At 41.9% G+C, this 25865-nt stretch overlaps 1 protein-coding gene across 1 annotated transcript in view; it reads right to left on the minus strand.

Moving 5' to 3' along the window:
* Positions 1 to 25865, minus strand: part of CPNE8 (copine 8) — a 468537-nt gene that overhangs the window by 13624 nt on the left and 429048 nt on the right. The window contains exons 14-17 of the mRNA XM_073573517.1: positions 25611 to 25657; positions 21432 to 21613; positions 8238 to 8365; positions 137 to 239 (exon numbers count right to left, since the gene is read on the minus strand). Coding sequence (XP_073429618.1) covers positions 137 to 239; positions 8238 to 8365; positions 21432 to 21613; positions 25611 to 25657 — 460 coding nt within the window. The remainder of the gene's footprint in view (positions 1 to 136; positions 240 to 8237; positions 8366 to 21431; positions 21614 to 25610; positions 25658 to 25865) is intronic.

The following is a 25865-nucleotide window of genomic DNA, read 5'->3' on the forward strand; positions in this document are numbered from 1 at the left end:
TTATTTTTTTCCCATTAAGTGTCTAAATGTCTGCAAAATGATGTAATATATTATGAACTATATTAGGGTTATTCATTTTAATAGGAAGAAAATAAAATGCATGTGTAAAACAAGTGTGTGTAAAACATTCACTTACATTGACTATTGCCTCCTTTGTCTGAGCCATATCAGAGATAACACCATCTGTAATAATCAGCAAAACGAAATACTGGGAGCCATCTTTTATTGAGGCAGCATATCTAAAGCAAAGAATCAAAATTATAACTATTAGCTACCAGAAGCAGACAAAAATTCAAACAATCGTTTAGACTTGTTAATAATAATATAAGGTCAAGAGTAAATATAACACATATTTAGAAATAGTGGAATTGTAGTGGAAATGGTGATACACCTTCGTGGGCAGTACACTACTCAGACAACATAGGGTGAGGTTACCACACTCCAGTAAGACTTTATTGGATTACCAACAGTCAACAATATATAGTACATTCCCAGCAAGTATACAAGATGGTGCAAATGAGTTTCATCCTTCAGCTAACTCACTGGGGATTATAACCTTTGCAACTTTGAGGCATTCAGGGGTTAACTACCCCAACTAGCACCATCCCGCTAGTTGGATGGTGGCCAGGTGACCCGACTGTCCTAACCTGGGTTCTCCAAACAACTTCATGGTATAAGTGATGGGCAGTTGAGCTGATGTGTATTCCACCAGCTGGAACCATGGTTCCTGGCCTGATGTCCTGTTGAGTCACACCGGTGACAAGAGCCGGGCCCTTTTATATCCCACAGCTATAATTTCAGGCTATTGGGGGAAGAAAAGGGGAGGTAAACTCTCACTGCATATTTGTCCTCCATGTTGTGTAGACTAGTACACTGCAGAGGGCTGATGCAATATGTAATCAGCAGGCATTCTACAAATTAACATAAAGCAAGGGTCAATGGACAGTCTCACATGTCCCTTCTGAACAAAGCAAAAGTATGTCTGGCATAATTAAGAATAATTCACCCCCACACCAGTGGCCTGATTAATGCTGTGTCGTCATTGTGTTAATCTTCATTCCAGGCGACATTTCGATAAGTATTTGTTTGCCAGAACATCCCACTGTAACACCCTGGTGGTGGAGTCCAGTATAAGGCCTAAAAACTCTTGTACTCTTAGGGGGTTTAATCTTGACTTTTTAGATTTTAGAGACAACCTAAGTCTTTCAAGGTAGTGCTAACCTCTTCAAATTATGAGTCACAATGATGAATAGGAAATCATTCAAATATGGGACTACCAGTGTGTTCTTTTCCTGAAGTTGAGCTGTCCCTTCCGCTATTATCTTTGCAAAAACTCGAGGGGCTACTGAATGGAATGGCCCTGAAATGGAAGGGTTTGATTTCCCCTTTTATAGCCAAGGCAACTCTCAGGAACTTCTGGTATAGCACATTCATTGGAAAACAATCATAAGCAGCCTCAAGAACTACCATACAGTAATCTGGAAAAAGCACTTTTATGGCTGATCTTATAGATTTCATCTTGAATGCCTGGATTTTCAGGAATTTGTTCAGGCTCTTCAGATTAATTATCATTTTTGAAAATCCCATCTGTTTTCTTTTATCAAAAAGAGAAGGCAAAAAATCCTTCCCTTTTTTCTTGTACGGAAACTTTTAAAAAGGACTGAATTCTATACCAGCTCTATGATCTCTGATTCCAAGAATAGCTGTTCGTCCAGGGAAGTTCAAGAACATGTCACTATAAACAGCCTGATCTCACTAGGTTGAGAATCCAGTTTTTTAACAAAAACATGAAAGAAAGGAGAGCCTTCCCCCAACCTGGGAAAAGAAGTCACTGAGAGGATTTTTTTGCTCTCATGGGAGGGACCCCTAAACATAAACCCTCTACTTTTATTCCTCCAGTGTTCCCATTTTTTTTTTTTTTTTTTTTATCTCTGGGGTGTCTTCTCCTCCAAAAGGATCTCTTGTAAGCAGGAACATACAAATTAGGGTATTCTTTCTTGCTGTCGCCTGCTTTCTCCAGAATGTCATCTAAGACTGGGACAAACAGGTATTCTCCTTCATAAAGGATAGAACATAACTTTGACTTGGCTTGAATGTTTTCCGGTCAGCACTTTAACCAGAGAGTGCTACGGGCTGCATTAGAGTGTGTTGCTGATCTAGCCGCAAACTTTGCTGAATCCACTGATACATCAGACAGAAAAGCCGCTGCCCCCAGCATCAACGAAATTGTAGCCAAAATGTTCTCCCTTGCCACCTTTTCCTTCAGCTGGCTTTCTACAAGATCTAACCATACCATTAAAGACCTAGCTGTTATTGATGCTGATCTGACTAGCTTTAGGGCCCCAGCAGAGGTTTCCCAGGTACTTTTATGAAAACTATCTGCCTTGCTTTCTAAGAGATCCTTAAGCATCCCCATATTTTCAAAGAGAAATGCTAATCTCTTAGACAACATTGAGATAGCCACGTCTAATTTTGTGGCTTTATCCCAAGACGACGCAGAATCATCACCAAACGGGTATTTTCTTTTGAAAGATGAAGGTAAAGAATCTCTCTTCTCATGGTTATTTCTATTCTCTCCTGATGAGGGCTTCGATTTTATCATTCTCAGGGAAAATGTAATGCTTCCTCTGTTCCAGACACCATCTGATAACAAAAAGTAAGAGGATTCTGAGGATATGAATTCCTTGTTCAATCTGACGGAATTATCCCAATCTGAGGATAATCTCCTAGTCTTCTTGGCCTTTCAATACTTATCTTCTCCCTGTGACCTAGTGGTTTTAGGGAATTCTTAACTTCTACCCTAATTATGTACTGTAACCTGAAGAAGAGGTGCGGTTTGTCACCTCGAAACGCGTAGTTTCTGTAGTACATATAATAAAGAACTTGAAAGATTTATATGGATTTCTGAAGAATTCTTATCACTAAAGTAGCGCGGATGCTCAGAAGTGCTTTTCTTGGATCCTCAACTTATGATACCCTAATTATAGACTCTGTGGTGAAGTTAGGCAATTCTTCGCAAACAGTCTGTTCAATACAAAAACAATAAAGCCTCTTCTGACAAGAGTCAGACAACTCTTTCTTCCAGAATGAACGTTCCCTGAATTTAGCCTTCATTATACACTTCCTAGGTTCTTCCTGACAAAAAATTACAAGAAAACCCCCATTATAAAGTGAACTTTCATGAAGATCACTTACCACTCAAAGACTAGCAAAAGGTACTGGATTCAGAGATGGAATCATATCACCGAACAGATCCCCTCTGGAGGATGTGGGTGCATCAATTCTGTCAACACCTACCTTGTTGGTCGTTGTGGATCCACTGGCTAGTGCTCCCAGTGCCATGCTTCCTGCAAGTGTGATTTCCACTGCCGCTGGCACATAGTCACTGATGTTGCTGCTGCTGCTCCTGATGCCGTTGCTGCTGTTGCTCCAATCCTAAGCTGGACGGACTACTGGAGAAAAGTATACGCTCTGCCTGAGGTCATACTACATTTTAAATGCAGGACCAGCCAGCTACAGCACGTCCCTACACCCTGACCCAACTGAAAGTGAAGAATGACCCCCGGTCACATATCACCAGTGGAACTTGTCATCAGTTCATGCGCAGACCCAGGGAACGCTGAAACCAGCTGACCAAGAAAAGATGACGCCACTGCTCTCACCCGCACGCTAGCATTAGAGCGCATGCGCCGGTGAACTATGTGCCAGAAGTATTTCGCCGTGTTCCAGGATATAGTTCACCGGCGCATGCGCACTAATGCTTTTTGGCTTTTCTCGCTGGTGGGCAAAGCATACTGCGCGTGCGCGAGTCCTGATTGCAATGCGCACGCGCATAATATCGAGGCCAAGTATGGAAATTCCCTGAAATATTGCGGACAGCGGCCAAGGAGAGGTGCAGGAAAGGACCCGAAACACCACCTATCGGACCGGACCCAAGTAATTTAAATACCGCGCCAAAATGAGGTGACAGATTCCCTTTAAATGTCTTGCAACCTTCACAATACAATCCCCCATTATATTCTATTCAATAGGGGCCGATCTGCAGTATCCAACAGTGGCCACTACACAGAGTGCAGAGCTGATCAGTGGGGGTGCTTGGTGTCAGAAACCCTTCAATCTTATAATGATTACCTATTCTGAGGATTGAACATCAATATAAAAGTAGTAGATGGCCCCTTTAAATCTATAGTTATCCTTGCAGTAACATTTGACAAATCTTCATTTTGAGGCTTACAATATTGATGACCTACTGTTAGGGTTGGCAGATTGCACTAAATAAAAATAAAAAATAAAGTGCAATCGCAACCAGGGGTCCACTGTGCAGGGATGTATAACTGCTGCTAGTGAACAATGGTGGAACTAAACAGCGAGTGATTACCTTAAACGCACTGTGTTAGGCACCACACAGTGTGAACAGAACTCAGAGAACCCAGCTCAGGTGCTGCACAGAGCAGTACTACTAAAAGCAAGCAAAGGTACTAAGCCCTGTTAAACATCACAAGGGAAAAGCATGTGGGTAGAGCTCGCACTGCAAGTAAATTGTGCAAACAGCACATGTGTAATAAAGCAGATGCAGAGACAAAGAAAAGATCTCATGTGACGCTACGTGCAAGACCCTGTCGCTATCCTAGAGAAGTATTGCCTGATGGTTGGAATTGCTCTGTAACTCGACTGTGCTAACCGCACACATGAAGGAGACAGATGCTAAGCCAAGGGAAAGTTACCCAGTCCTAACCCTACCTGACCATGAAAGTACTCTCTGTGTATAGAGCAACACACTTGGACGTGCAAACGGAGTGGTATAGTATCCACTCACATACACCATACATAGGTGATACTATGGCACCCGCCGCTGGGAGCCTTTTATACACTAGGCTCCACCACAAACAGTCACGCCCAGTCGGCTGAGACATCACCCGCGGGCCAATCCGGAGCCGCCACCTCACCAGAGAAGCAAACGTCCGACCACCAATGAGCAGACACCACATCACGGACATGCTCAGTAGGGTGATCTCTGGACTTAGACTCCCAAGCATCAGGCTGCACCTGCATATCGCTGGTTACCATAGACTTGGCTGGAGAGCCAGCAGTAACCAAACAAATACCACGAGCCTGAGCAAGACGCTGGGACCAACGTCTGTGCTGAGCAGCGGCTGGGCTAGAATGGGAGACCACAGCACCAGGCAATGCTTGGGATCTATCCTGCGCAGCGGGAGAATCCTAACGCCTAACACTGATCTACGTCAATACCAAATTAGTGGGGATCCAACACCTATAAGGCTGGTTTCACACTTGCATTTTTTTGCGCTGCATTTTTGCACATAAATGTGCATGCGTTTTTTCCTATACTTAACATGGGTGCACATAGTCATGTGTTTGTACACGTTTGTATGCGCATTCGTTTTTTGTAGTGTGCGCCCGGGCGCACAAAATGCATCCTGTTGTATTTTTTTGTGCACCCGACCGGTCTCAAAAAAACGCATGCGCATGAAATTCACCCAAAAACACATTACAGTCTATGGGTGCGCTGATGTGCGCATGATCATTCGCACGTCAACGCAAAAAAAGCACGCATTTTTTTGTAAAAACCATGTGCAAAAAACAAGAAAACGCATAAAAAATGCATGATGCATTTTTTATGCGCGTTTGCACTGCGCACGCAGCGCAAAAAAACGCAAGTGTGAAAGTAGCCTAAGGAGGTCAAAAAGACACTCTTATCCTCCACCTTTTAAACAGAGGCCTATGAACATGATTAGCATGTACATTAAGAGCCTTCCATTTATAACACACTAAAAGTATGGTTAAAAGTGATGTAAACATGGACCTTATAGGGGTTAATAGTTATGCATTCAGTAATTTTGTGCTCATAATCACATACTGAATATTTTATATTGTCACTGAATGTAATATTTACAGATGGTATTTTTAGACTTGAATGGAAGTGTCTCCATAAATAAATAAACTACATATATTACATTTACATTTAGTTTTAGGTTGAGACAACAGCATGGCAAATTTTCTGCTGTGACTGCGTATGTCACAATTTATGACATTCTTTTGTAAAATCATGTGGAAAGCTGTAATTTTCTGACATGACTGCATCGTTATATAGTGCTATAATTAAGATTATTCATTCATACATAGTCTATAGCTGGAGTTTCCAAGTTCTACTGAATGCAGGAAAAACAAAGACAACTAGGCTGAATTAACTTTAGGATTTGCATTATAGTAGCAAAAGATAAGTGATCCGATTTGCATTACCCTGCTCAAGCAGCCATGTCATGAGTTAATCGACTCACAGGATCCTGGTCCAGTGGCCATGTTAAGACTCTGCAACCGCTGATTGGGAGTCAAGCGAGCCTCCTTGCTTGACTCCCAACCAGATGTTGAGTCTTAGCATGACCGCTGGACCAGGATCCTGTGAGTCGATTCACTCATGTCTACCAGTGACACCTGTAGACATACCATGCTTACATAGAGCTGGATATACTTGCCATAATAAAGTATTTAAAGGTGATAACGCAAATGTGCAGTAGCTCTGGCAGGTGTGCAGACGTAACCTTATCAGTATTGGTTTCTTCCTGATGTGAAAGTAAGTGGCACCAGGCAACCCTAACTACCTAATGATACTTTAATGCCTTGTTCTGACTAACTAAAATCTGGGATTACCAGTCAGAAGTACTTCGCTGACAATTTTGTAGCCAACAACGAGACCTTAAAACATATAGCAGAATCAGTGGGATTTTACTAAACGTCTGTAGGCCGTCCCTTCACCGTTTTCCATAGTTTGAAATTTTTAAGTATATCTTAGAAACTGCAACAAAAAAACACACACAACTTGCCATGTAAGTAGACGGGTTGTCCTACAATAGATATTTAAAATTGTGGATGACTATCAGTATAATTACACCACTCTGCCCCAGCTAATCACCTGTTAACATTTCATTTTGTGCAAGAAATCTTAATTCAGTTTTTAAGGGATTCTATTATTCTGTAATGACACAAACAGAGTTCAGATGGACTCAGTTTGTGCTTTTTTTTTCAAATGGACGCATGAAAATAGTCTACTAAATTGTTGCATCCATCTGAAGATATGGATATGGCCTGAAAAAAAAAAAAATAGAGTCCACTTGGACACATGACATTGCAGTCTACGGCACCACAGTTTATCAGGGATTCAGAGGGAAGCCCTGGACTCTGCATAAATGCAATGTGAACAGTTCCTTCTAAAGTACAATAATGCCATTTAGTATCAAATGATTCATGAAACTAATGTAATTTAGGATCAAAACAATAAACTGAATACAGTGTGCTGACATTTGATGTTGTGGGCATCATTTGTTCATGCCTATAAAGGCATGACCAAAGGATGACTATGTATTTTGGGAACACATCTAATACCCCGCTCACTGTTAATATCCAGCATTTGTGATTTGCTGGAAAATATAGCCAATCATTACATTGGTAAAACACATGTATAAATAAGTAAAGAACGTTCATTGGTTGACGGTCTAGTAGCGCATTTTTACAATACAGTACAGTAGGGTTCCCCAACTCCATTCCTCAAGAGCCACCAACAAATCATGTTATCAGGATTCCATTAAGTATTGGCCATGTGATAAGTCCATCACCTATGCAATACTAAGGAAATCCTGAAAATATGGTCTGTCTGTGGCTCTTGAGAAATGGAGTTGGGGAACACTGCCGTACTGGATTATATGTTGTACTGCTTTTAACGTGGCCCCACATTAGGGGAGAGAGAGAGATAGAGGGGTAAAGAATGAGGTAGTGAGAGAGAGAGATAGGGGAAAGGACGAGAGAGAGGAGGGGAAGGGAGAGGAGGAGAGGGAGCGAGAGAGGGGGATGGGGAGGGAGAGATTTAGGCAGAGGGAGAAAGGGAGGCGGATGGAGAGAGGGAGTGGAACAAGGAGAGGTAGAGAGACTGAAGGAGAGGAAAACTAAAAGTGTAAAAACAAAAACTTGCCATGTCTGGATGGGGTTAACCTTCGTTTTCTCTTATTTTATGATAGCACCTTAAGAATTTCCATTAAATGACTACATTTCCACAGAGCCATAGTATCAAGTTAAAATACTTTTACTTAAATTTATTATCCTGGAACAAATTAATAGTAAACTGTGTGGGAGCACAACCATAAGTTTAATCTAAAATCAAAAAAGTGTAACTTACACTGAATGACAAAGAAAAATAGTTGTAACTGAAAACAAAAATCTATTACCTTGCTACATGATTAATTACGGGAGCAAAGTTTGTTGGTCCATATAGCTGTACACTTTTCAAGCTTCTGTAATATGCTTCCATCACTCCATCAATTCCATTACAGTATGGGTTTTGCGGATTGCCATTCTGCGATACAAAATTTTTATTTTTTTATTTTTTTCTACACACAAAACAATTACAAAAAGGGGAAAATAAGAATGAGGATGAAAAAGTAAGAAATACAACCTTCTATAGTGCATTTTCAATAGGTCCATGAATCTTGATTTAATAATTATAAGTCTTACACAAATTATTTTTCATTGACGATAAATAATCTGAATAGCGACCAAAAAATATTTACTGCATCTTAAAGAGGTGATTTTTCCACACAGGCCATGGTGCAGGATATGAACTGGAAGAACATTCTGATTAAAATACTCCTGGGAAGTCTATGATCCTTTAATGATTCAGACAATTTTGGCCTTAAAGATGCAGCCCTGGCAGGGCTGTGGAGTCAGAGTTGTAGTCGGAGCCCATTTTGGTGGAGTCAGAGTCAGTGTCATGGAAATTGAGGAGTCAGAGGTTTGGCTTACTGGCTCCATAGCCCTGGTGCTTATAATGTTCAACTATTAACATTAATGTATGACTAGTAATATTTTTGGGGGTCGGGGGTAACAATTGCATTTGAGGGCTCTTTCACAAAACCGTGTGTCCGGCATGTGTGGTGACAGTTTTCCCACGTACCGGAGACACTTACACTAGTAGAGCGGAATGGGTCTGTGCACATGTCAGTGTGTTTTTTAACAGCAGCATGGGCCACAAAATATCCTGCACACATAGTAACATAGTTAGCAAGGCCGAAAAAAGACATTTGTCCATCCAGTTCAGCCTATATTTCGTCAGAATAAATCCCCAGATCTACATCCTTCTAAAGAACCTAATAACTGTGAGATACAATATTGTTACGCTCCAGGAAGACATCCAGGCCTCTCTTGAACCCCTCGACTGAGTTCGCCATCACCATCTCCTCAGGCAAGGAATTCCAGATTATCACTGCCCTAACAGTAAATGTTGGTGGAAAAACCTTCTCTCCTCCAGACACAGAGACTGCCCCCTTGTGACTGTCACATTCCTTGGTATAAATAGATCCTCAGAGAGATATTTGTATTGTCCCCTTATATACTTATACATGGTTATAAGATCGCCCCTCAGTCATCCTTTTTGTAGACTAAATAATCCTAATTTTGCTAATCTTTCTGTGTATTGTAGTTCCCCCATCACCTTTATTAATTTTGTTGCCCTCCTTTGTACTCACTCTAGTTCCATTATATCCTTCCTGCGCACCGGTGCCCAAAACTGTATGTGCGGTCTAACCAAGGATTTGTACAGAGGCAGTATAATGCTCTCATCATGTGTATCCAAACCTCTTTTAATGCACCTAATGATCCTGTTTGCCATGACAGCCGCTGCCTGGCACTGGCTGCTCCAGGTAAGTTTATCATTAACTAGGATCCCCAAGTCCTTATCCATGTCAGATTTACCCAGTGGTTTCCCGTTCAGTGTGTAATGGTGATATTGATTCCTTCTTCCCATGTGTATAACCTTACATTTATCATTGTTAAACCGCATCTGCCCCCTTTCGGCCCAAGTTTTCAAATTATCCAGATCCATCTGTAGCAGAATACTATCTTCTCTTGTATTGATTGATTTCCATAGTTTTGTATCATCTGCAAATATTGATATTTTACTGCGTAAACCTTCTACCAGATCGTTAATCAATATGTTGAAGAGAATAGGTCCCAACACCAACCCCTGTGGTACCACACTGGTCACAGCGGCCCAGTTAGAGACAATACCATTTATAACCACCTTCTGCTTGCTATCACTAAGCCAGTTACTTACCCATTTACACACATTTTCCCCAAGACCCAGCATTCTCATTTTGTGTACCAACCTCTTGTGTGGCATGGTATCAAACACTTTAGAAAAATCAAGATATACCACGTCCAATGACTCACCTTGGTCCAGTCTATAGCTTAACTCTTCATAAAAACTGATTAGATTGGTTTTACAGGAGCGATTTCTCATAAACCCATGCTGATATGGAGTTAAACAGTTATTCTCATTGAGATAACCCAGAATAACATCCCTCAGAAACCCCTCAAATATTTTACCAACAACAGAGGTTAGACTTACTGGCCTATAATTTCCAGGTTCACTTTTAGAGCCCTTTTTGAATATTGGTACCACATTTGCTATGCGCCAGTCCCGTGGAACAGACCCCATCGCTATAGAGCCCCTAAATATAAGAAATAATGGCTTGTCTATTACATTACTTACCGTATATACTCGAATATAAGTCGAGTTTTTCAGCCCCCTTTTTGGGCTGAAAAAGACCCCCCTCGACTTATATTCGGGTCACGGTTCAAACTTACCTGGTCCCCGTCGTCTCCGCGTTCCCCGGTATGTGTCTGCGGTCCCATGCAGCCTGTCAGTGTCCCGGCGGCGTTACAAGTCGCTGTGCGCCGCTCTCTCCCAGCGCGACGCTCTCTCCCGTCCTCCGGCAGTGACGTGCAGGGGGCGCGATGACGTGGATAGCACGCGCCCTCTGCCTGAGTCACTGAAGAGCCGGCGACGCTCAGGAGCAGCTGTCAGCAACGGAGGTGAGTATATAGTTTCTTTTTTTTTTTTTTTTTAAATTCCAGCAGGGGCAGCAGCAACATGATAGGATTACCGGTACCGTAATCCTATCACTTGGCCAATAAATCATGCACTGTGCAGCATTTATGGGGGCATACCTGTTGTGCAGCATTACGGTATTTGGGCCACCATTACTCACTGTGCAGCATTTATGGGGGCATACCTGTTGTGCAGAATTACGGTATTTGGGCCACCATTACTCACTGTGCAGCATTTATGGGGGCATACATGTTGTGCAGCATTACGGTATTTGGGCCACCATTACTCACTGTGCAGCATTTATGGGGGCATACCTGTTGTGCAGCATTACGGTATTTGGGCCACCATTACTCACTGTGCAGCATTTATGGGGGCATACCTGTTGTGCAACATTACGTTATTTGGGCCACCATTACTCACTGTGCAGCATTTATGGGGGCATACCTGTTGTGCAGCATTACGGTATTTGGGCCACCATTACTCACTGTGCAGCATTTATGGGGGCATATATTGTGCAGCATTACTGTATTTGGACGGAGCGTTTTTTTTTATCCTGTTAGAAATGGATCCCAGTACTTCAAATCCCGGACCAAAGCAAAAACGCAGGTCTTATGAAGCTGGTTTCAAACTTAAGGTTGTGTCAAGAGCAAAAGAAAGCAATAACAGTATTGCAAGTAGGGAATTTTGTGTTAACGAAAAACTAGTAAGGGATTGGCGGAAAATGAAAGCGGACTTGGAAAAGACTCCAAAGGCAAAAAAAGCTCAACGTGGTTTGAAGGTGTCGTATGGGGCTCTAGAGACTGAATTGCATAAATGGGTTATGGAGTGTCGTCAAAATGGCTACTGCGTAACACGCATGGGAATTCGCTTATGTGCCCTTCAAATGGCTAAAGAAGATCAATTGAAAGCACCAGGAATTGGAAAATTTGTTGCATCAGCAGGATGGTGTATCCGTTTCATGAATAGATTTGGCCTATGTTTGCAACAAAGAACAAAGATTTCACAGAAGTTGCCAAAAGACCTTGATGAAAAAGTGATGTCATTCCATTCATTCATCATAAAACAAAGAAGGATCCATAACTATGACCTGGGAGATATTGGAAATATGGATGAAACACCTATGACTTTTGATCCTCCCAGCAACAGAACTGTGGCAAATATGGGAGAAAAAACTATTCTACTCAGAACCACAGGAAAAGAAAAAAATCATTTCACAGTCGTTCTTTCATGTTTGGCTAATGGAACTAAGCTGCGGCCTGTCATTATTTTTAAAAGAAAGACCCTGCCTAAAAAGGTCCAATTCCCACCACGAATTACAGTGCGCGCTCATATTAAAGGCTGGATGGATGAAGATGGAACAAAAAAATGGCTGGAAGAAATTTGGAATGGACGACCAGGAACAGTCTTAAAGAAAAAACCATCATTGCTAGTTTGGGATATGTTCAGAGCCCACACATGTGATGACATCAAAAAATTGGCAGTCTTCTCAAGTTACTTTGGCGGTTATTCCAGGTGGACTTACATCTGTATTGCAGCCCCTAGATGTGTGTTTAAATAAACCTTTCAAAGACCGTGTGCGGAGGATGTGGCATGAGTGGATGTCATCTGGTCAAGCCCGACTAACAAAACTTGGAAATCTGATGAAGCCGGACATAGAATTAATAGCAAAGTGGGTTCGTGATGCATGGGAAGAGATTCCAGAGGACATGGTGCAACGCGCCTTCAAGAAATGTGGCATTAGTAATGCTATGGATGGCAGTGAAGACAGCGCTTTGTATGAAGACGACAGCAGTGACGGTGATGACCAACTCAGTGATGATGACGACAATGTCTATGCTGATAACCTCTTACCAGCTGAAGCTCTGTTTGGACATACAGATGATGAGGAATCCACTGACTTTGAAGGATTTTAACTCTTGTGTTTTACATTGAGCTGAGGTTTTTGTACTTTTAAAGTCATTGTTGTTGCCCTATTGGTTTTGTTGACCCTCTTTTCAACTTACAGGGCTTGTTTAATGTTTTTCTTTTAAATAAATATTCAAAAACATTTAACCTACTGATGTCTCACTTAATTTTACTTTTATTCTTATCTTTTTTTATTTTTGAAATTTACCAGTATCTTCGGCAATTCCCACCCTAGACTTATACTCGAGTCAATAAGTTTTCCCAGGTTTTTGAGGCAAAATTAGGGGGGTCGACTTATACTCGGATCGACTTATACTTGAGTATATACGGTAGTTCTCTTAGTACTTGTGTGTGTGTATGCCATCCGGACCTGGAGATTTATCTATTTTAATCTTATTTAGCCGGTTTCGCACCTCTTCTTGGGTTAGATTTGTGACCCTTAATTAATATAGGGTTTTCTTTGTCTCTCAGCATTTCACCTAGCATTTCATTTTCCACCGTGTTTACCGTGGAGAAGAAGGTGTTTAATAAATTAGCTTTTCCTCATCATCTACAACCATTCTTTCCTCACAATTTTTTAAGGGGCCTACACTTTCATTTATGATTCTTTTACTATTGATATAGTTGAAGAACAGTTTGGGATTAGTTTTACTCTCCTTAGCAATGTGCTTCTCGGTTTCCTTTTTGGCAGCTTTAATTAGTTTTTTCGATAAAGTATTTTTCTCCCTATAGTTTTTTAGCGTTTCAACGGTGCCATCCTACCCCTCTTACTTCTTTGTTTAGCCACATTAAGTTTTTCCTATTTCTTGTCCTTTTATTCCCCCAAGGTATAAACCGCTTACAGTGCCTATTTAGGATGTTCTTAAACATTTCCCATTTATTATCTGTATTCTTATTTCTGAGGACATTGTCCCAGTCAACCAGATTAAGGGCATTTCTAAGCTGGTCAAATCCGTGTGTCATCAGTGTGACACATACTTGTGCACCTGTGTCTGGGCCTGAATCACCCATCATCTGTGGTTGCTGGTCAGGCAAGTGTGAAGGTTAAACCTGAAATGTCTATGTCCGGACCTGGTCAACCTTTATCTGCGCTCGCCTTTTCTGGCTCCATGGGAGTGATTTAGAAACACTTCAGGTACAGTTTGCATTTAATATGGTCTTGCTTTTAATACATTTAGCAGGCTGTAATGGCACAGCGAATATAAAAAACGTAGAGTAGGACTGCCCCATATGAGAATGCCTTGGCATGGCGGGGTGGCTCAAATGATTGATCAATTTTTTCCTAAATGTCTCATTTTGAAATACAGTTAGAAATCATTATGTGCATATGCACTTTATTGCGTTCTGACCACAAGCAGCGCTGGTTTCTCCCCTTTTTTTCTTACTTGATATTGGTTTGTGGCTGACCATCTCTGTTGCCGTGCGTGCTGGGTTATGTTCGGCGTCCTTTCTGTGTTCATTGTCATTGATCTAGGCTGCTGTGCACAAACACAGCAGCCCTGCCCTGCCCCAGGCTGTTTGATTGTGCACCTGAGTCTGGGCCTGTATCACCCTTCATCTGTGGTTGCTGGTCAGGCAAGTGTGGAGGATAAACCTGAAATGTCTATGTCCGGACCTGGTCAACCTTTATCTACGCTCACCTTTTCTGGCTCCATGGGAGTGATTCAGAAACGCTTCAGGTACAGTTTGCATTTACTATGGTCTTGCTTTTAATACATTTCGGAGGCCGTAATGGAACAGCGAATATAAAAAACGTAGAGTAGGACTGCCCCATATGAGAATGCCTTGGTGTGGCGGGGTGGCTCAAATGATTGATCAATTTTTTGCTAAATGTTTCATTTTGAAATACAGTTAGAAATCATTATGTGCATATGCACTTTATGTATTGTGCTCTAACCACAAGCAGCGCTGGCTTCTCTCCTTTTTTTTTTTTACTTGACACATACTTGTACCTGCTCTCATCATTCTTCCCTGCTCACGCTGTGATCAGCACTAGCAGGGGAAAATGCTGAGAGTTTTATTCAGCTGATAACAGTGATAGCAGATGGCGGCTGATGAGTCGCTACTTACCTGTCAGACGAGGCGATCCAGACGTCCTCCCGCCCGCCTCCACGCGTCACTCGTCGCCCCAGCAGGAAGCTGATGACGAGAAACGGTTCAGGATGTTCTCGCGCGATCAGCGATAGCCAGCGGGGGAGCGGTCGGAGGTAAGTATCGGACATAGCGATATCGCTATAATGTCACAAAAACCAGTGACGTTATAGCGATATTGCTAGCGATATCGCTTAGTGTGACAGGCCCTATAGTGACTCCTGCAGCCAATCAATGGTTTCAAAGATTTTAATGTAAGGCAAGTGATCATTAAGGCTAGGGATTGGCTGCAGCAGTCCATGAATAATGGACGGCTTCTTTTTACCGCTGATCCATTGATAACTAATGATCATTTCTTTAATTTAAATCATGTCTACCATTTGGTAACTTTTGAAAAATTCCAGTAAACCTCTTTAACAGCTTCACGGGGGAGCCCTTTTTCGTTTTCGCGCTTCTATTTTTCGCGAGCCATAACTTTTTTATTTTTCCATCAATATGGCCATGTGAGGGCTTGTTTTTTGTGGGACGAGTTGTGCTTTTGAACGACACCATTGGTTTTACCATATAGTGTCCTCGAAAACAAGAAAAAAATTCTGATTACGAGAGTTCTCTCTCACTGATCACATGCACCCAGGATCAAATCTCAGAAATCCTATTGGAATCACGTTTAATTGTAACTTAACTTTGACGTACTGAAGAAAAAATCTTTTTCTCAATGTATTTCAATTTTCGTATGCATCATAAGATTTTGTATATTCTCTCATAATCATGACATAGATTAATTTCTATTTTATGTATGTTCTCTAGAGAATTTCTGATGAAGATCCAATGTTGGATCGAAAACGTTTAAGCATAATCTGGATGCCAATAAAACAAAGATTCACTTTATTTGCCAATTGAGTGCCAAGTTTTTTGCATTGCTATATGGGCTGGAGACCCTACTTGTGCACCTTCCACAAACTTTTTTGATGAGTTCCTTGTTGTTTCTACTCCTTGATAACCATGTTCACTTTTCAATCCTATGCCAAAATACTGTCACAAAGGAATTTGTAAATTTCTATCGCATTCTTTGCTTGTCAATACTGTAACATGTTTTAAAGGTTATAATAAGAATTCATTCAGTTTCCTTTATTCCAGATATTCGAAAACTTTCAACACATCTATTCCAATTCACACAAAATGACTTGACGGTTCTTAGGATTTGATTATGCAAATTGTCTCTTCAGAGAGGAAGAGGACTAGAACTCTAGTGCCACCTATTGGAAGTAGCAATCCTAAAAGTTAATGTCGACCCTTTAACGAGCCTTGTTACATGAATTAGGATTTGATAGTACACTGTGTTAACCACCTGTTATGTTTAGGATTACAAGCAATCATCCAGCTTTTGGAAGCCACAATAAAAGCTACCGGTATTCAATAATAAAAACACAAATGTCACAGCATGTTGTTAAAAATATATTAACATCACTATTCTCAAACATTTAACTTTTCTAACCACACACCCAAAATCAAACTTCAAGATAATCTTGTGTTCTATGTGTCCAGAGCTGAAGATACATATAACGGCTCTGATTGTTTTTAGCTTAAAGGCGTTATGCACTATTTTGCCTTTAATGTAAAAAACCCCACACTGCGTGACATTGGATATACTGTAATGGCCACAGCAGCCTCATTTATTAAATAACATATAAAAATAAATAACATTAAACAACATTAACTTCACTCTAAAAAGGAGGAGGGGAATTGAAGGTTCAACCATTTTGAAAACTGCAACAAACAGCTCCACCATGCCACCCCCAGCCGCACCGCAACCGGCCCAGAGGGACCCAGCTGACTGTTGCCCATACGAAAAATGTCCCGCTGAGACCTCTCTCAGTAGGGATCCGTTTTCAAATTTAACAACAAACAGCTCCACCATGTCGCCCCCAGCAGCACCGCAACCGGCCCAAGGGGACCCAGCTGACTGTTGCCCTTACCAAAAATGTCCTGCTGAGACCTCTCTCAGCAGGGACCTGTTTTCACTTTTAACACCAGCTAAGCACCGATGGGAGTCACCCATCCCTGCAGTGGGCTCCCCATCCTCCTTTGGTGTAAGCAACTTCCTTCAAAACCCCCCTCCTTTTCCACCATAGCGAGAAGGCATGACATCTTATGCCTGTGAGCCCCGCCACACCAAAACTGCCTTTTTGACTACATCTAAAGCCCACATATCTATACCAATGTCATTTAAATGGACCCCATCTGACCGCAAAAATTCCCTGGAATGCAAAAAACCCATATATTAATATAATAATAAAACACTGCTAAAAATTGTTGCGGGGGGGGGGATCTTATAACATATGAGGCTGGACATAAGACCGGTACCTTGCAGACTCCCATTGACCAATCTTTTTCACAGCTTTAACCCCCAAACCACAATGAGCAGCCTCAGTGGCCACCCCAATCCAAAATGAATGAGACCCAAACTCTAAACCATTCAAACTACAACAAGCCAATCCACGCCTGAAAATGGTAATAAACTAATAGAACGATAACGCAGATCCATCTTGATGTAACAAAAAGGAACCCAATGTTGGACCTCTCACCTCCAAAAATGAAGAAACCCATCTCAACAGGCATTCAAGCAAACTGTCCACACCCCAAAATTCCACCAAACAACCCCTACCGGCCGTATCGGTCTTTGACCATCTCAAATAGCACCGTACAGCCTCCTCTGAGCACACCACATCCTGTGATAACAGACCACCATGATATTTAACATTCCTACTCACCAGCTCACTTAACATAAAAGCACCAAAAAATGACAAAATAAAGGCCGCCCCAAATAGCCAACATTCATATTCCGAACTACACACCAAAGCATAGCAAAAGCTGACCCAATATTTGAAACGATAGCGGGCACCACCAATCCCTTACCGTATAGCTCCTCCGGAATGCTTTCATTGCCTGGGAAACCAAAAAGTCCTTGGTAAGGTCCCTCCAACCCAGTAATTTAAAGAAAAATGTCAAACCTGCTAACCTATCAGATACCACCGAGAACGACAAATCCTCCTGAAATGGTTTGCCGATCATAAACAATAAACAGGGACGGTCCGCTTCCGACACCTGCTCACCAGTCGACTCCTGCCAAAGATGCCACGCAGAAACATACCGAGACCAGGTACTGGGGTTAACCGAACTCCTCACCAGATTCTATGCTTAATGGACACTAGATCCCACAACCACTGGGGCCAATCAGTCTCCAACTGCTAGGCATCCGGCGCCAGTCCCCGAAAACGATCCCACTGGAAGCGAGACAATGCATCAGCTATTGAATTCTGAACACCCGGTACATGATCAGCACAAAACCAGACATTAAAATCCAAACACCTGAGCACTAGGTGGCACAAGAGAGACAGAACTGGCAATGATCCAGCTGACAAGTTGTTAATACAATGCACTACACTCATGCTGCCACAGAAGAAACACACTTTCTTGTTCCTCAGCTCAGTGCCCCAAATCTCCAACGCCACCACAATAGAAAACATTTCCAGCAATGCCATGTTTCTTGCCTTCACAAAACTTGCTTCTGAGGATTTAAAAAAATTATATACAAGACCGAGATATGAAAATTTAACTAGTAAAAGATTGTCAGGCTCTTACACAACTACAATTGCTTTCTGATGTCTTTAAACCGGCGGACAAGGGGGAAAACATCGTGATCTGACCCCATGATAAATATGAACGTGAGGCCTTTCGCCAACTGAGAGACTCCAGTACATATGTCAAATTATCTTCTAATCCTGTGTCCTCTTTCTCACTCGACTTACAGCGAATCCTCATCAGGGTATTAGAGAACAACGTTATTACAAAAGGAATTCTGGATGGCCTTACAGTGAGGTCCCCAAGGATTCTCACCTTCTACTTATTACCTAAAGTCCACAAAGATGCCCTCAATCCCCCGGGGCGTCCGTTTGTCTCAGGGATTGGGAGTCTATGTGACTCCATTTGTCAATTTGTTGATTTTTATCTAAAACCTCTTGTGGAAACACTTCCATCTTATGTTCATGTCACAACGGATGCCCTGGCGAGGGTTGACGGCATCTCTGTGGACAAAATCACACTCCTTGCTACTGCTAACGTTGAGTTTATACACCTGTATTAGGCAGGGTTCAGATTGCATTATGGCAGTCTGTCTAACGGACTGCGTTACACCGTGGCATTAACGCAATGTAATGCATCCGTTAACGCTGCCATAGACTGCCATAACGCGGCACATCAGTAACACATGTCCTAAGCGGCATGTGTTAGCGATGTGCCGTCATTCCCTGCTCACTACGTCACTCACCCCTGCTCGTGGACCAGACCAACGCCATGGAATCCTACAGACTGGCATGTGGCTGATGGACGCCGGTGCTGCATCGGCAATTTGGAGGGGTCCCTTGAGGAGCTTTGCAGTCTTCGCCTGGTCCGGGGAGTCACTTCCGGGCTGAGTCTCTCCAGCGGTCTGGACCTCCTGGCACGTCTCTGAGGCGCAGCAGCCACCTCGGCGGTCCTCTATTCAGCGTTTCACTGCTGCAGCTGGTCCTGGAGCCACTACTGTCCCCTGCTCTCAGTTAAGGCTCAGATCTCCTGGACAAGAGCCTCCATTATTCAGAATTCCACAGATATTCAATGTACGCTAACACTATCCCAAATGAACTACCCCCAACTGCCCCTCACCCTATGTACCCCCCACAGGGATACCTCCGACTAGTCAATCAAATAATCACACATTATCTCCCTGACCCTATACTACTCCCCTATACATTCATGTCAAAACTCTATTCCTCACCTTTACCACCACAAAATACTGCCTAGCAGACCTCCTGAGTCATGCGGCTCTTCCCTCAATTCCTCTATGGGGGATACAGTCTGGGCCATTACTACACTGTGAAAGCTGTGCAAATAGCAATTCTGTTTCAAGGTGCACAAGACATTCATCGACTTCTGGCAGTAAAATGCACCCAAGATCATTGCAAAGTCACGTGATACCTTTAATGTATTGTATTTTTCATTGAGTTTCAATTTGTCTGCCACTGTGTGATCTGATTTCACATAAAACAAGTAGTCTTCTGTTGGCAGAAGAAAATAACAGCCATACTGATTTTCCCCAAAAAAGGGTAGTAGGATTGTAGGACTCAACATGTTAATCTCTCATATGAAATGCACATCTGCTATTATAAACATAACATTAGGAAGGTGTAATTTCTATATCTTAACCCCTTAATGATCAGAGCTTTTTTTGGTTTTGTGCTTTCGTTTTTCGCTCCCCTTCTTTCCAAAGCCATAACTTTTTTATTTTTCCATCAATATGGCCATGTGAGGGCTTATTTTTTTGAAGGACAAGTTGTACTTTTGAACAACATCTTTGGTTTTAGCACGTCGTGTACTCAAAAATGAGAAAAAAATTCCAAGTGCAGTCATTATGATTCTCCAGGTCATTACGAGTTCTTAGACACCAAACATGTCTAGGTTCTTTTTTTATCTAGGTGGTGAAAAAAAATTCCAAAGTTTGCTAAAAAACAAACAAACAAAAAACAAATTGCGCCATTTTCCGAGACCCATAGTGTCTCTTTTCGTGATCTCGGGTGGGGTGAGGACTTATTTTTTGCATGCCTAGCTGACATTTTTAGTGATACTACTTTTATGCAGATACGATCTTTTGATCACCCGTTATTGCATTTTAATGCAATATCGCGGAGACCAAAAAAACGTAATTCTGGCGTTTCAATATTTTCCCGCTACGCCATTTAGCTATCAGGTTAAACCTTTTTTTTTTATTGATAGATCGGGCGATTCTGAACGTGGAGATACCTAATATGTGTATGTGTGATTTTTTTTTTAAATTGTTTTATTTTGAATGGGGTGAAACGGGGGGTGATTTAAACTTTTATATTTTTTTATATTTTTAAAACAATTTTTTTTTTTACTTTTGGCATGCTTCAACAGAAGCTGCCACTACTTGATCGCCTCTGCTACATACAGGCGATGCTCTGATCGCCCATATGTAGTAGAATTACAGCATTGTCATGAGCGCCGACCACCGGGTGGCGCTAAAGCAATCCGTTATCAACAACCATAGAGGTCTCAAGGAGATCTCTGGATGTTATGCTGATGCACCGATGACCCCTGATCACATGACGAGGGTCAGCGGTGCGCGTATTTCCGGCCCGATGGCCAGAAGCGGGCGTTTAATGTCACTGTCAGCGTTTGACAGCAGCATTTAGCTAGTTAATAGGCACGGGTGGATCGCAATTCCACCAGCGCCTACTGCGGGCACATGTCAGCTGTTCAAAACAGCTGACATGTCTCGGCTTTGATGCGGGCTCACTGCCGCAGCCCACATCAAAGCGGCGGTTACTGCCATTGGACGTACTATTCCGTCCAATGGCAGTAAGGGGTTAAACATTCTTACAAGAAAAATTTGGTTTGGAGGTTTATGTTGATTTTATAAAAGATGGCTTGGATTTTGATTGTTCTATTATGGCATCGAAAAAAAAGAACAGAAAAAACTTACCAAAGCAAATTCATGACATACTCTTCCATCAGGTGGCAACTTTGCTCCAAAGCCTAATGCAGGAAACATTTTATCACTGTCATAATCCTGAATAATTTCTCCAACTGCTTTTAGTGCCATGCCATATGCATTCAGCTGATAAGGATTCATATAGTGCAGAGAGGTGGGCTGTGAAGGGTTTCCTGTTCCAGAAAAAAAGTTTATTTATTGGTTATTGCTTTTTTTTCTTTTAATAGTAGCAAAGTTTTTGCAGTAAGTTACTAACAAATAGAACCGTAACTGTTTTAACTTTCACAAACGCACTTACATGTACAGAAGTGTACTGTATATATTTAAGCCTTATAAGCTAATAAATTAATGTTTCACATTAAGGTGAAAGCATCCTCACTTTATTATCATTTTATTTCATAAATGATCAAATAGTTTTATATAATTTCAATATCTTATCTTAACAATATACAGGGCAAAAGCTGAAGCTTAATATTTTGGACTAACAGTGCAAGCTAAATGACAGAGCCTGTTCACACTGACTGACATTGTTAGGGCTCGGTCACACTTGCAATTAAATCGGATGAATGCAATCCGATTAAAAATAAGATTGCATTCGGACCAATGTTATTCTATCATTGTTTGTTCATCTGCAATTTTTTTTCCATCTCTTATTGGATCGCAATCGGACTGGAAAAAAAATTGCAGCATGCTGCGATTGCAATCGGAAATCGGATCGCATTCACCAATTGAAGTCAATGGGTGTGATGAAAACAATGCTCGGCACTCGGACCACGTGAAATCCGTCCAATTTTTACACTCCCACGTCTTTGAAAAAGTCGGCATTTCATCTGCCGCTTACAGTAAAATCACAGCGTGACCCGAGAAAGCAGAATGGATAGAATATATACATATATACACACACACAGAGAATAGATAGATATAGAGATGTTGGTGACATATATAATAGAGAGAGAGAGATTAGATAGATCAATAGACAGATACAGAAGACATACCGTATTTTTCAGATTATAAGACGTACATTTTCCCCAAAATTTTGGGGGAAAATGGGGGTGCGTCTTATAATGCGTATATACCTTACCGGTACCACTGCTGCAGGCCGCAGGCTGGGATGAGGGGCTGTCAGGCGCTGCTGCCCGGTACTTCGGGAGTCTCAGATGCTGCAGGGGCTCTGCAGACATTTTGTGAAAGGCCAGAGCCCTGGCAGTTCCATGGTTTTCTGTGCGGTGGGACTTGGGGAAAATGGCCAATGGGGGCGGCGCATGCGCAGATGGAGATCTCGGCACTAAGATCTCATCTCCCCTTAGTGCCGAGATCTCCATCTGCACATGCCTCCTGCGGCCATTTTCCCAGAGTCCACCGCACAGGAAACCATGGAACTGCCAGGGCTCTGGCCTTTCACAAAATGTCGGCAGAGCCCACGCAGCATGGAAGACCCACGCAGCAGTACCGGGCAGCACCGCCAGACACCCTTGTAGCACCGCCAGGCACCTGCAGCACCGAAGACACCAGCAGCAGCACCGGACACCCGCAAAAGCGCCGGACACCACCAGCAGCACTGGACACCCACAGCAGCACCGGACACCCACAGCAGCGCGCCGCACATCGGAACACCCCCTAATCTCAGCCCGCGGCAGCCTGCAGGATCACCCTACTCCTGCCTCCTCCAGCAGCAACCCTGGGACCCCGCTTCACAGCACCCACCACCCCCGGTAAGCAATAAGATGCATGGATTATAAGAAGCACCACCGTTTTATTCCAAAAAATTTTTTTCCTAGTTTTCGCCTCAAAATTTGGGGTGCATCTTATAATCCGAAAAAATACAGATATAAATATATGAGTGAGATATATAATCAGTGCTGTGTGTGTGCAGTTTACTGTGTTTTATTTATTTATTTTTTTTAAGTAAATCAAATCTTTTCATAAAAAAAGCATGGGATCTGCCAACATTTTATTATCCAGCAGAGGGTAAGCGGACAGCTGGGAGCAGATGTTTACAGCCTAGGAAGGGGGTAAATACCAATGGAGCTTCCCAGGCTATTAACACCTTACTGACCGCTGACGGGATAGTACGTCAGTGGCCATTATCCCCTGATTTGAGGTGGGCTCCGGCGGTGAGTCCACCTCAAAGCCGCAACATGTCAGCTGTTTTAAACAGCTGACATATCCCCACAAGAGGCGCGAGTAGAATCGCGATCCACCCGCGTCTATTAACTACCATAGTTAAATCCCGCTGTCAAACGCTGACAGCGGGCATTTAACTAGAGCGTCGGGCGAGCGGCCGGAAATGAGCACATCGCCGATCCCCGTCACGCGATTGGGGGGTCAGCGATGCGTTGCCATAAAAACCTCAGGTGTCATAGAGACCTCTATGGTTGTTGATGAGGCATTGCTATGAGCGCCACCCCGGTGGTTGGCGCTGATAACAATGCAGTAATTCTGCTACATATAGGCGATCTGCTTATCGCCTACATGTAGCAAAGCTGAATTGTAGATGCTTCTAGTCTCCCATTGAGGCTATTGAAGCATGTCAAAATTTAACAAAAAAATGTTTTAAAAAATATGAAAAAAATAAAAATATAAAAGTTTAAATCACCCCTATTTCACCCCATTCAAAATAAAACAATTAAAAAAAAAAAAAATCACACACATATTAGGTATCGCCGCATTCAGAATCGCCCGATCTATCAATAAAAAAAGGATTAACCTGATCACTAAACGGCGTAGCGGGAAAAAATATAGAAACGCCAGAATTACGTTTTTTTGGTCGCCACGACATTGCATTAAGATGCAATAACGGGCGATTAGAAGATCGTATCTGCACATAAATGGTATCCTTTAAAATGTCAGCTCGGCATGCAAAAATTATGCCCTCACCTAACCCCAGATCATGAAAAATGGAGACACGACGAGTATCAGAATATGGCACAAAATTTTTTTTTTTTAGCAATCTTTGGAATTTTTTTTCACCACTTAGATAAAAAAAAAAAGAACCCAGAGATGTTTGGTGTCTATGAACTCGTAATGACCTGGAGAATCATAATGATAGGTCAGTTTTACCATTTAGTGAACCTAGCAAAAAAGTCAAACAAAAACAAGTGTGGGATTGCACTTTTTTTTGCAATTTTACCGCACTTGGAATTTTTTTTCCCGTTTTCAAGTACACGACATGCTAAAGCCAATGATGTCATTCAAAAGTACAACTCGTCCCGCAAAAAATAAGCCCTCACATGGCCATATTGACAGAAAAAAAAAAGTTATGGCTCTGGGAAGAAGGGGAGCGAAAAACAAAAATGCAAAAGCGAAAAAAAAGCTCTGGTCATTAAGGGGTTAATATCAGCTAACAGCTATATACTTAGCCTTTCCTGGTTATTAAAATGGGGGACCTCCACACAAAAAAAATAACATTGGGTCCCCTTATAAGTAATTACTAGCAAAGGCTGGGCAGACAGCTGCAAGTTGTTATTGATAGCCTAGGAAGGGGCCATGGATATTGGATTTCTCCCAGACTAAAAACATCAGCTTTTCGCCGCCCCAGAAAAGGCGCATCTCTAAGATGTGTCAATTCCTAGCCTTGCTCTTCCCACTTGCCCTGGTCCAGTAGAACGTGGGGTGATAGTTGGGGGGGTTGATGTCATCTTTGTATTGTATATAGGTATATATCCTTGAACATTATTACCTTGGAAAATTATGTGCAAATTACATAGAGAATTTCCCTATGTAAAAGCTCATGTTAAAATTGCATTGCAATCGGATCACATTCGCATGTAAGTCGGATGCAAATCGGATGCCAGGTGTTAAAAATCGAATTGTACTCGCATGAAAAACATATGACACTCGTCTGACTTTTCAGGAACAATGGGACCGATTTTAAAAACGCTAGTGGGTCTCCAGCCTTACTATGATTTCTACAAGTAACTTCAAACACAACGAGAACTATAAAGCGTCTGAAGCCAACTGAAATTTACATCTTGGTATTGAACGACTGCATATTAGAAGGGAAAGGTAAAAAAAAAAAGTTTGGTTTTATATTTCATCTCCCTCAATAGTCAAGGCTGCTAACCTAAGACTATAAAGCATTCATACCTTTATGTTCATATTGGATACTGCACTTTTTGCCTTGTATGATTATTGACAAATATAAAAAAAATGAAACATTTGCAGACTTACCATTTGATGCTGTGAAGTCTATGGCAACAGTGAAATTGATTTGGGTCCTAAAATACAAAGTAACATACTGATTACTTTTTTAAATCACTGTGGTTATAGACAGTACAGTAAACAGTGTAAGAAAGTACTGAAATTCCTAAATTATATTAAACACATATTTGTTAAGCAAGTTAAAATAATGAACATTTAGAAAGTCAAAGAGGTTTTCTGTACTGTTTAAAAAAATAGAGTAACAAGCTATGGGGCTAAAAGAAG

This window comes from Dendrobates tinctorius, unplaced genomic scaffold, assembly GCF_039654945.1.
Source record: "Dendrobates tinctorius isolate UK_male_01 unplaced genomic scaffold, ASM3965494v1 ptg000035l, whole genome shotgun sequence".
In the NCBI taxonomy this organism is placed as follows: domain Eukaryota; kingdom Metazoa; phylum Chordata; class Amphibia; order Anura; family Dendrobatidae; genus Dendrobates; species Dendrobates tinctorius.